Source organism: Cervus elaphus, chromosome 5 (genome assembly GCF_910594005.1).
Source record: "Cervus elaphus chromosome 5, mCerEla1.1, whole genome shotgun sequence".
Taxonomy (NCBI): Eukaryota; Metazoa; Chordata; class Mammalia; order Artiodactyla; family Cervidae; genus Cervus; species Cervus elaphus.
Genome location: NC_057819.1, coordinates 4,120,742 through 4,133,653, shown reverse-complemented (window position 1 = coordinate 4,133,653; position 12,912 = coordinate 4,120,742). Strand labels below are relative to the sequence as shown.

The window sequence follows — 12,912 nt, the reverse complement described above, 5'->3', positions numbered from 1 at the left end:
AACACTTGTCAGACTTTTTCTCTTCCTTGCCTTTGTCTCCTTCCAGCTCTTCTCCATCAGCCATCTCAAATTTGGCCTCCCTTTTCCCTATGAAACTCAGTAACCATAATAAATTAGGCAGTTGATTCAGCTTATGTTTAGCTAAGTAATATTTTTACCATTCTTCTTGCAAAGTCAATAAATAGTCTATCAGTTCAGTTCAGTTCATTCACTTAGTTGTGTCCGACTCTTTGTGACCCCATGGACTGCAGCACGCCAGGCCTCCCTGTCCATCACCAACTCCCAGAGTTTACTCAAACTCCTGTCCATTGAGTCGGTGATGACCTCCAACCATCTCATCTTCTGTCGTCCCCTTCTCCTCCTGCCTTCAATCTTTCCCGGCATCAGGGTCTTTTCAGATGAGTCAGTTCTTCGCATCAGGTGGCCAAAGTATTGGAGTTTCAGCTTCGGCATCAGACCTTCCAATGAATATTCAGGACTGATTTCCTTTAGGATGGACTGGTTGGATCTCCTTGCTGTCCAAGGGACTCTCAAGAGTCTTCTCCAACACCACAGTGTAAAAGCATCAATTCTTCAGCACTCAACTTTCTTGATAGTTCAACTCTCAGGATTAGGATTAGTCTATTTTAATCCTTAGGAATTAAAGCCATTTTTATATACAAGGGGGAGAATCATTTCAGAAGCCGTACATGTAATGTGTACTGGGACAGTCTTATAAAAAGAGCTTATCTTTTATTTGACTGTAAAAAATTCTTTATGTTCTTGTCTTGCTGGCCAAATTCTCATTTGTTGAAAAGTCGTTCGTTCCAGTTTCAGTTTTCAGTAATTATGTAGGTTATATACATTGGCCTGAATTAGCATGCAAGTGAATATGCCAGCAAAAATGAATTGGTAAATAGCTTCTCTAGGTTTTTTTTTTTTTTTTTTTTAAAGCGTGCTATATTATTTTAATTCTACACTATTTATAGGTCAGTAAAAATCTAGTTAGGGAATCACTTAAACAATGATCTGTGAAATGATCTTTAAGAGAATAAAAGTGTTCTGTTGTAGTTGTTTAGTTGCTAAATCTTGTCCAACTCTTTGTGACTCCATCAACTGAAGCCTGCCCTGCTCCTCTGTCCATGGGATTTCCCAGGTGAGAATACTGGAGTGGGTTGCCATTTCCTACTCCTGGGGATCTTGCGACCTAGGGATTGAACCTGTGTCTCCTACATAGGCAAGAGGGTGCTTTACCTCTGAGCAACCAGGAAAGCCCCCTTATGTGTTTAGGTGAGTTTAAAAAGTTAATGTGATGCTGAGTAAGCGTGTTTACAGTGTACTTTTATGTGATAATTTTTAAAAGGCTTCCCCGCCCCCCAGTATTTCTCACTTTTCCTGCCTATCCTCTGTTGGTTTTTGAGAAAAATAGTCCTAAATCCAAGGTTTTTCCTATCGTTTCTCTTTAGTTCTGAGTGTAAATACTTGGTGTTCTTTAAGTCAAGAACTTTCTCTTAAGAATGGAAATAGCTTTTTGCCTTTTTAACCAATTCTAACATTTATAGAGAAAATGAGTTCCTTTCAAATAATGAGTGTGTCCCTGTTCCTTCACCACATCATTGACTTCAGAGGACATGAGTGGAATGGAATAAAATGGAACTGACTGACTCAGAACTCTACATCTAACAAGATATTTTGGTGTACAGGAGTGGAGCCATTCTTTGTTCACTCTAGGTAGTTTTATTTTTGGAGGCTCCAAGCCACATCATATCAACCTGACTAAAACGCACCAACTTCATTAAACTGTTAATTTATTTATTGCTATAGTATAAATAACTGAATAGATTTTTATACTTTTGCTTTTGAAATTATGATTCTCAGCTATGCTTTTTGACAATGATGGTGAATACGTAGCAGCCTCAGGGACGCGACGTGACTAACGTGGTTGTGATGTGCACCAGCAGCTCTCTTACGCAGCATTTACTTAGTGACAGGCTTCACGCGTGATCTGCGATGGTCGTGGAGTATGTGCAGATACTGTGTTGTCAGGGAGCATTTACGTAGTGACAGGCTTCACGCGTGATCGGCGATGGTCATGGAGTATGTGCAGATACTGTATTGTCAGGGAGCATTTACTTAGTGACAGGCTTCACGTGTGATCTGCGATGGTCATGGAGTATGTGCAGATACTGTGTTGTCAGGGAGCATTTACTTAGTGACAGGCTTCACGCATGATTGGCGATGGTCATGGAGTATGTGCAGATACCCTCTCCCGGGCTGAGGAATCCAGGCATTTCCTTTGTTAGTTTTTCAATGCAGTGATAAGTACCCTCTTCCTTCTTATGAACCATACGGTAAAAGTGATTGTTTACAATTCTCTATCTTTAATATGGATCACCTTATGTTTTGTAAGTCTGGAATTTTAATCTTTATCTTTGCTGAGAATAACTACCTTGTAAGACAGTATATATGCCTACACCATGTTGATTAAAACACCTTTGCTCCATCAGAGCTTGGGTCCCCGTGTCTGTCTGTCTGTCTGTCTGTCTGTCTCTCTCTCTCTCTTTCTGGCTCATTCCTTGGAACGCAAAAGCTGGCTGCTTAACTGTTGCAGGAAGGGGGACCCCTTCCAGGGCTCAAAACTGGGCTCTTGTCTAACACTTGGAAATGGATTGTCTGAGGAAACACATGTGCTGGCAAAGCAAGAAATTTTATTGGGAAAGGGCACCCAGGTGGAGAGCAGTAGGGTAAGGGGACCAGGAGGACTGCTCTGTCACATGGCTGGCAGTCTCGGGGTTTATGGTGATGGGATTAGTTTCTGGGTTGTCTTTAGCCAATCATTCTGACTCAGGGTCCTTCCTGGTGGTGCACGCCTTGTTCAGCCAAGATGGATGCCAGAGAGAAGGATTCTGGGAGGTGGTCGGACAGGTGGTGTCTCCTTTTGACCTTTCCTGAACTCTTGTGGTTGGTGGAGACTTATTAGTTCCCTATTCCTTACCAGGACCTACTGTTGTAAAACAGCTCATGCAAACGGTTACTATGGTGCCTGGCCAGGGTGGGCGGTTTCAATCAGCGTGCTTCCCCTAACATAATGCTGGGAATATTAGCCTCTTTCCTTCTTTCACTTTCTCATCATCTACTCTGGACCATCAGGTTTCAGGCCATTAAAGGACCCCAACACTATATGAAAGTGAAAGTGTTAGTTGCTCAGTCGTGTCTGACTCTTTGTGGCCCCATGGACTGTAGCTGGCCAGGCTCCTGGGTCCATGAAATTCTCCAAGCAAGAATACTGAAGTGGGTAGCCATTTCCTTCTCCAGAGGATCTTCCCAGCCCAGGGATCGAACCTGGGTCTTCTGCATTGCAGGCAGATTCTTTATCATTTGAGCCACCAGGAAAGCCCATTAAATACTATAAACCTGTTTATGATAGGGATTTGAGTGTCCATGGGAGAGGTGTGTATCCTGGAACCAGTCCCCCCTCAGATACTGAAGGATGAATGTGTTTGGTAGTAGAATATAGAGGAGCAGCAATTCTCAAAGTCTTTGGTCTGAGGACCTCTTTTTACATTCTTGATTTCTTGAGGACCCCGAAGAGCTTTTGTGTATGTAGGGTGTTTCTGTCTGTAGTTAACTATCAGTTCAGTTCAGTCGCTCAGTTATGTCCAACTCATTGCAACCCCATGGACTGCAGCATGCTAGGCCTCCCTGTCCATCACCAACTCCCAGAGTTTACTCAAACTCATGTCCGTTGAGTCAGTAATGTTATCCAGTCATCTCATCCTCTCTTGTCCCCTTCTTCTCCTACCTTCAATCTTTCCCAGCATCAGGGTCTTTTCCAATGAGTCAGTTCTTTGCATCCGGTGGCCAAAGTGTAGGAGTTTCAGCTTCAGCCTCAGTCCTTGCAGCGAATGTTCAGGACTGGTCTCCTTCAGGGTGGACTGGCTGGATCTCCCTGCAGTCCACGGGACTCTCCGGAGTCTTCTCCAGCACCACAGTCCAAAACCATCAATTCTTCGGCACTCAGCTTTGTTTATAGTCCAACTGTCACAATCCATATGTGACTACTGGAAAAACCACAGCTTTGACTAGATGGACCTTTGTTGGCAAAGTAACGTCTCTGCTTTTTAATATGCTGTCTAGGTTGGTCATTACTTTTCTTTCAAGGAGTAAGTGTCTTTTAATTTCATGGCTGCAGTCACCATCTGCAGTGATTTTGGAGCCCAAGAAAATAAAACCTGTCACTGTTTCCCCGTCTCTTTGCCATGAAGTGATGGGACCGGATGCCATGATCTTCGTTTTCTGAATGTTGAGCTTTAAGCCAACTTTTGCACTCTCCTCTTTCACTTTCTTTCTTTTTTTTTTTTTTTTCTTCCTCTTTCACTTTCATCAAGAGCCTCTTTAGTTCTTCTTCACTTTCTGCCATAAGAGTGGTGTCATCTGCATATCTGAGGTAATTGATATTTCTCCCGGCAGTCTTGATTTCAGCTTGTGCTTCGTCCAGCCCAGCACTTCCCATGATGTACTCTGCATATAAGTTAAATAAGCAGGGTGACAGCATACAGCCTTGATGTACTCCTTTCCTGATTTGGAACCAGTCTGTTGTCCATGTCCAGTTCTAACTGTAGCTTCTTGACATGCATACAGATTTCTCAGGAGGCAGGTAATGTGGTCTGGTATTCCCATCTCTTGAAGAATTTTCCACAGTTTATTGTGATCCACACAGTCAGAGGCTTTGGCATAGTCAATAAAGCAGAAGTAGATGTTTTTCTCGAACTCACTTGCTTTTTCGACGTTGGCAATTTGATCTCTGGTTCCTCTGTCTTTTCTAAAACCTAACATCTGGAAGTTCACGGTTCACTGACTTGGAGAATTTTGAGCATTACTTTATTAACGTGTGAGATGAGTGCAGTTGTGCAATAGTTTGAGCATTCTTTGGCATTGACTTTCTTTGGGATTGGAATGAAAACTGACCTTTTCCAATCCTGTGGCCACTGCTGAGTTTTCCAAATTTGCTGGCATATTGAGTGCAGCACTTTCATAGCATCGATCTTTTAGGATTTGAAATAGCTCAGCTGGAATTCCATCGCCTCCATTAGCTTTGTTCCTAGCGATGCTTCCTAAGGGCCACTTGACTTTGCATTTCAGAATGTCTGGCTCTACGGTTGTGATCACATAATCGTGATTATCTGGATCGTGAAGATCTTTTTTGTATAGTTCTTCTGTATATTCTTGCCACCTCTTCTTAGTATCTTCTGCTTCTGTTAGGTCCATACCTTTTCTGTCCTTCATTGTCAGTTTCTGTCCCTAATTGCCCATCTTTGTGTGAAAAATTCTCTTGGTATCTCTAATTTTCCTGAAGAGATCTCTAGTCTTTACCATTCTATTGTTTTCCTCTGTTTCTTTGTGTTGATCACTGAGGCAGGCTTTCTTATCTTTTTCCTTGCTATTCTTTGGAACTCTGCGTTCAGATGGGCATATCTTTCCTTTTCTCCTTTGCCTTTCACTGCTTTTCTTTTCATAGCTATTTGTAAGGCTTCCTTAGACAACCATTTTGCCCTTTTGCATTTCTTTTTCTTGGGGATGGTCTTGATCACTGTCTTCTGTACAGTGTCATGAACCTCCGTCCTTAGTTCTTCAGGCACTCTATCAGATCTGATCCCTTGAATCTATTTGTTACTTCCACTGTATAATCGTAAGGGATTTGATTTAGAAGTCAAAGCTGAGAAACCCTTAAAATGTTCATAAATTCATTTTAAAAGTAACAATACCAATTTCTCGTAACATTTTTAATGAAAAGTAATGTTTTTCTTATCCAGCAATAATTAATGTAAAAGAGTGACATTGTTTTACATTTTTACAGTTTTTAAAAAAATACTTGGCTTAATAGATGATAGCTAGGTTCTCATATCTACATCTGCATCCAATTTGTTACAGTGTATTTTTTGAAATAAATGAAGTAAATCCAGCCTTACTCAGAAGTTAAATGAAAGAGTACTTTAAGTTTTTCCAGGTAGTTGTCTGTATTCTTCTATTACACATCAAAACTTGACAAGTGTTAGTTCTTTGAAGGTTAGTTGCAGTGTGGAATTTGAAGCCATGTCAGTGAACTTTGTATTATGTTAAAACCATCAGTTGTCTTGCACTTTAAATGGATCTTTTATCCATGCATGATTTTGTAACATCATGAACGGGTCATTTTGAAAATAATGAATAGTGAGAAAATTAGGAATGCAGGTCTTCCAAAGGTAGACAAATTTTGCAGTAAAATTTCTTTTAAAAATCACACTTGGTAGTATTGCCACTGGTCATATCAGAAAAGTATTTGGTACTGGAAAGCTGTAAAGTTCCTTGTGGCAGATGATAGACTTTCCAAAATTGAAATTTTCTCATTAAAACTTCATCACTGGTAACTTATGTCAAAAGATCTACTGAAGTCCAAATTACCATAGTCAGTTGTTCTTTTCAGTTGCAAATGGTGCTCATTCATTTGCAAAAGAAGTTGCTAGTTCAGCTTGTAACTGAAACAGTTGCACAGGTGCTTTACATTGAGACAACCATAACACTTCAGTGTGCAGCAAAAGGCTTTCATGGGTATTTCCTCTTTATTTTTTAATATTTTATTTTATATATTTATTGGACATGCAGCATGTGGGAGCTTAGTTCCCCAACCAGGGATTGAAACCATGCTCCCTCCATTGGGAGTTTAGAGTCTCAACCACTGGACCACCAGGGAAGTCTCTATTTCTTCTTTAAAAACAAAAAAAAGAAAAAGACTTAAGGATCAGAATGTAATAAAATTGATCGTTTTTCTCTTACTTGTTACCAAGTACATTCAAAGTGCCACTGCTAGATTATACTAAGGGACCAGCAGGTTTACTCACTGAGTCTCTCTGTGCTGTTTGTACAAATGTCAATGCAGAGAAAAAAAGGCTTAGTATTAAAAGAAAGTCTTAGTAGTATTGTGACTGTGGTTTTGACCTCATAGAGGCCTTGAAAGGGTCTCAGAATCTGCAGATCACATTTTGAGAACCATACTATTAGGTTTTATGTTTTTTTTTTTTTTGGTTTTATGTTTAAAATTGCTATTGCCCTTATAAAATTTGCTGTGTAAATAGATTTCATCATAATTTACCCCTGGACTTTCCAATAGATTGGTTTTCCCCCTGATCTTTGAATATCATGCAAATTTATAATGTAAAAGACTGTTTTTATGTAAATTATGATTAGTTCAAGTGCCATTTAGATTATAATTTATTATCTTTTGAGATTGTCTTAATAGAAATAAATATGTAATACAAAGATTAAACTAGGGGTAGTGGTTTACACACACGTTTTCAGTTTGAGGATTCAGTTCTTAAGTTTACATTGAAAAGAAAACAGCTTTGTTATGGAAAGTTCCCATATAACCAGAGTAGACACTGAGATATAGTGAACTCTCACTTAAAATTCCATGTATCAGTCCCCTCATGGACAGTTGTTTCATTTATGCTCCATTCACTTCCTTGTTACCCTTCCCCCTCCAAATGTTTTGAGTCAAATTCCAGACATCGATCACATCATTTCATTCTTAAATAATAATAATTCAGAATGCATCTTTTAAAAATAAAGGTTATAACTTAAGAGAAAAAAGCCACTAGATCTTAGTTTCTCTTAAAAGTAATATACTAGCAACTTATTAGCACTTAATAGAAATGTTCTTAACCTCTTTGACTTTCTTTGGTAGTGGTGTGTGTTCCATTTAGAGGCACCTGGATTTTGTGATTATGGTACTAGACATGGCAGAAAAACCAAACATAGAGTAGGAGCTTTGAAATTATTTAAACATTTGGGTTTTTTCTAGGATGAAGAGACCCGGCACAGCCTTGAGTGCATCCAAGCCAATCAGATCTTTCCCAGGAAGCAGCTGATCCGGGAGGATGAGAATCTTCAGGTAATTCCAGGCCACTTCTGATTGTGAAACAAGTATTAAGCATCATAGTGACAATGTCGCAGAGCCAGTGGATTGAAGTAATGCACTGCATATAGGAATACATATTAGAGAAATGTATTTTTTCCCTAAACCACACACATGATAGAAATGTATGCTGGAAAACATCTCTGTTAGACTTTTCCACTGAGGTGGTCATGTCTGTGTCATTTCTTCTTTAGTCTTAAATGTGAATAACTAGGTGTTTTGAATCTCGTGGGTGTACACCCGTCCTCTTCAGGTCCCGTGCCCATCTGTGTGCTGTCTGGAGCGAGTGTGTGTAGTCTGTTCACCTGACCTGTGTTTAAGGACTTTGCGTTACTGCTCAGAGCTCTGAAGGGTTTCTCCTCCCCTTGAAGGTTCCTTTCCTTGAACTGCATGGAGAGAGCACAGAGTATGTGGGCCGTGCTGAGGACGCCGTCATCGCCCTTTCCAATTACAGACTTCACATCAAGTTCAAGGAGTCTCTTGTTAACGTAAGTGCCGTCAGCTGTTCTTCCACTAGAGCAGGTGGAGAAAGGAAGGAAAAAACCTTCCGTTTCTCACATTGGAGTGTTATATAGAGTTTAGCATGAAAACGTTGTGTACTCTGCTTTTTTCTCAATTTAAGCACTGGGGACACTACATTAGCAAGCAGCTCTTATGCTTGATTTAAAATGATACATGTAGTTGTCAGCTGAGGTGTCCATTGTTTAGTAACACTGCATGATTTGCAGTTGGTAATGCTGTATCATTAAGATTTGCAATGCTGCAGAAACTGTGTAGGCTTTTATTCCTCAATTTTTAGCAGTTACCGACTGCATCAGTTGAAAGAATTTCCTAGACCTTAATGTCAAATGCTAACAGTTTTGTCAAGAAAGCACAGTGGTGATAGCAAACACCCTTTTCCAACAACACAGGGAGATGACTTTACTCATGGACATCACCAGAGGGTCAATACCAAAATTGGATTGATTATATTCTTTGTAGCCGAAGATGAAGAAGCTCTGTACAGTCAACAAAAACAAGACTTGGAGCTGACTGTGGCTCAAATCATGAGCTCCTTATTGCAAAATTCAGTCTTAAACTGAAAAAAGTAGGGAAAACCACTAGGCCATTCAGGTATGCATTAAGTCACTTCAGTCATGTCCAACTCTGAGCGACCCTGTGGTCTGTAGCCCACCAGGCTCCTCTGTCGAGGGGATTCTCCAGGCATGACTACTAGAGTGGGTTGCCATTTCCTTCTTCAGGGCATCTTCCCAACCCAGGGGTTGAATCTGCATCTTTTACTTCTCCTGCATTGGCAGGCAGGTTCTTTACCCCTAGCACCACCTCCTAAATCAAATCCCTTATGATTGTGCAGTCGAAGTGACAAATATCTATAGACAGAAGTTTATAACATTGTACAGGAGGCAGTGACCAAAACCACCCCAAAGAAAAAGAAATGCAAGGAGGAAAAGTGGTTGTCTGAAGAAGCTTTACAAATAGCTGAGGAAAGAAGAAAAGCAAAAAGCAAAGGAGAAAGGGAAAGATTTACCTAACTGAATGAAGAATTCCAGAGAATAGCAAGGAGACACGAGACCTTCTTAAATGCACAATACAAAGAAGTAGAGGAAAACAACAGAATGTGAAAGACTAGCGATCTCTTCAAGAAAACTGGAGATATCAAGGGAACATTTCATGCAAAGATGCACAGGCTAAAGGACAGAAATGGTAAGAACCTAACAGAAACAGAAGAGATTAAGAAGATGTGGCAAGAATACACAAAAGAACTATACAAAAAAGTTCTTAATCACCCAGATAACCACAATGGTGTGGTCACATCACCTAGAGCCAGACAACCTGGAATGTGAAGTTAAGTGGGCCTTAGGAAGCATCACTGTGAACAAAGCTAGTGGAGGTGATGGAATTCCAGCTGAGTTGTTTAAAATCCTAAAAGATGATGCAGTTAAAGTGTTGTACTCAGTATGTCAGCAAATTTGGAAAACTCAGCAATGGCCACAGGACTGGAAAAGCTCAATTTTCATTCCAGTCCCAAAGAAGGGCAATGCCAAAGAATGTCCAAGCTATAGTACAGTTGTGCTCATTTTGTATGCTAGTAAGGTTATGCTCAAAGTCCTTCAAGCTAGGCTTCAGTACATGAACCGAGAACTTCCAGATATACAAGTTGGGTTTAGAAAAGGCAGAGGACCAGAGATCAAATTGTCAACATTTGTTGAATCATAGAGAAAGCAGGGCTTCCCTGCTGGCTCAAACGGTAAAGAGTCCTCCTGCAGTGTGGGAGACCTTGGTTCAAGCCCTGGATTGGGAAGATCGCCTGGAAGATGGCATGGCAACCCACTCCAGTATTCTTGCCTGGGGAATCCCCATGGACCGAGGAACCTGGTGGGCTACAGTCCGTGGAGTTGCAAAGAGTTGGACATGCCTGGGCAACTAAGCACATAGAGAAAACAAGGGAATTCTAGAAAAAACATCTGCTTCATTGAGTATGCTAAAGCCTTTGACTGTGTGGATCACAACAAACTGGAAAAGTCTTAGAGATGTGAATACCAGACTACCATAACCTGTCTCCTGAGAAACCTGTATATATATGGGTTAAGGAACAACAGTTAGAACCCTGCATGGAACAGCTTATAGGTTCAAAATTGGGACAGGAGTATGGTAAGTCTGTATATTGTCACCCTGTTCATTCAACTTGTATGCAGAGTAATCATGCGAAATGCCAAGGTGGGTGAATCACAAGCTGAAGTCAAGATTGCACAGTCTCAGAAATGCAGATGATACTACTCTAATGGCAGAAAGCAAAGAGGAACTAAAGAGCCTCTTGATGAGGGTGGAAAAGCTGGTTTAAAACTCAACACTCAATAAGATCATGGCATCAGGTCCCATCATTTCATGGCAAACAGAAGGGGAAAAAGTGGAAACAGTGACAGATTTTATTTTCGTCCTAAAATCACTGTGGATGGTGACTGCAGCCATGAAATTAAAAGACGCTTGTCCTTGGAAGGAAATGTATGACAAACCTAAGTAGCGTACTAAAAAGTGGAAACATCACTTTTCCAACAAAGGTCTGTATAGTGAAAGCTATGGTTTTTCCAGTAGTCACGTATGGATGTGAGAGCAGGACCATAAAGAAGGCTGAGCACTGAAGAGTTGATGCTTTCGAATTGTGGTGGTGGAGAAGATTCTTGATAGTCTCTTGGACTGCAAGGAGATCAAAACAGTCCATCCTAAAGGAAGTCAACCCTGAATATTCATTGGAAGGACTGATGCTGAAGTACTTTCGCCATCTGATGGCAAAGAGCTGACTCGTTGAAAAAGACCCTGATGCTGGGAAAGATTGAAAGCAAAAGGAGAAGAGGGCGGTAGAGCATGAGATGGTTAGATAGTATCACCTGCCCCATGAACATGAATTTGAGTGAACTCCAGGAGATAGTGTAGGACAGGAAAGCCTGGCTTGCTGTAGGGGGGACGCAAAGAGTTGGACCTAACTTAGGGACTGAACAGCAACGTCAAACAATGAGATGTACTTTGAGTTCAGTGCAGGCTTCTGTTACAGGATTTAGTGACTCTTACGGCTTCTTAGTGGTATAAGTATAGATGTTAAATAAAATGTTTATTTGCATAATGTACTGTGTATTGCTGAAGAGAGGGAAAGCTCTCAACTTTTGAGTGCATTTACCCTTTTCAATTAAAAGGGTATTCTCAGTGAACTGGGTCTTCTAGCACTATTGCCATCCTTAATATTTTTCAGTAAACTTGTCTTTCAGCACAAAAATGCCAAAGTTCAGGTATTTTAACCAAACGGATGCCTTCTTTTTTCCTCACTGAACAGTGTTGTGGCTCTTTGTGCTTTGGGTCTACCACAGAGGAGTGTCCTGTGACATCTTACAAAAGCTTAGGACTGTCCCTTCATTCAGATAGTGTGTTTGGGAGCTCATTTTGGGATTCTTAGAAAGTTGTTTTACTCAGCCATCCAAAAGTTACCCAATTCCTTCATCATATTTTTTCCTTGTCAAGACTCAAATGGCTGACATTTTCTTTGTGGTTGGCATTTATAGTTTTAGTGTTTATTAGTACTCTGTGCAGTTAGGCATTTACATCTAGGAATCACTGTGGCCTAAATTCTTCTTGCTTGTAGATTTGGGCTATGATCACAGCTCTTGTCTTAGTTTTCTGTCTGTCAGCTAAAAATACACACCGGATTCATCAAGGCAAGAGACATGTTGTGCTTTCATATCATGTGCCACTGTTCAGAAGGGTCCGTTTGGAATTGAGTGGCCCTGATAAGAGGTGACAGGATGGAATCTCCTATAACATCCCAGCAGCCAGATCCTACTAGCTACTGTGGAAATAATGACAGCAATTTTAGTAGAATTACCCAATTTAATTTTGTGTTTAAATGTCTAGAATTGGTGAAAATTAAATTACATGTGGAGATAATGTAGTTTCGTATCATTGCATTTTTTCCTGCAGTCCTGTCTCTCAGCTTTTTGGTTTATGGCCAAGTATTTCAGAGACTATTTTTAGATCTATTGGGGTAAAGGATCTGTTGGAGAGAGCACATGGATTGGATCATGTCATTCACCAACCTAAAAGCCTTCAGTTTTTCTTGATTACTTCTAAAGTGAAATTACTTAACGTGGTGTCACCCTGAGTGATGTGATCCTTGGTCCTTTATGGCTTTTCTGTTTCCCTCTCTTTCCCCTTCTCCCCTTTGTATTAGTGAAACCACCCTCTTTGGACTCTCAGACATACCTTACACCTCTGAGTTCTCTCTTCTCCTACCTAAGGAACTTTTCTTCATCTGTCAAAACCCGATTCAGGTGATAATGTTCTTCTGTGAAGCCTTTCTCAGTCCCAGTTCCCTCCCTGACAGTTTATTACCCTCTCTTCTGGCTTTTTCTGTGTCTTGAACACACTTTAACAACTTTTACCAGATATGTTGTAATTTTTTGTTTGTTCATCTTTGTATCTTTAGAATCCAATGT

At 40.5% G+C, this 12,912-nt stretch overlaps 1 protein-coding gene across 10 annotated transcripts in view; it reads left to right on the top strand.

The window, feature by feature from the left end:
* The window catches only part of MTMR3 (myotubularin related protein 3), a 125,694-nt gene that overhangs the window by 68,136 nt on the left and 44,646 nt on the right, over positions 1 to 12,912 (top strand). For all 10 annotated transcript variants that reach the window (XM_043901380.1, XM_043901378.1, XM_043901375.1 and 7 more), the window contains 2 exons: positions 7,817 to 7,906; positions 8,302 to 8,418. In XM_043901380.1, the coding sequence (XP_043757315.1) occupies positions 7,817 to 7,906; positions 8,302 to 8,418 (207 nt within the window). The remainder of the gene's footprint in view (positions 1 to 7,816; positions 7,907 to 8,301; positions 8,419 to 12,912) is intronic.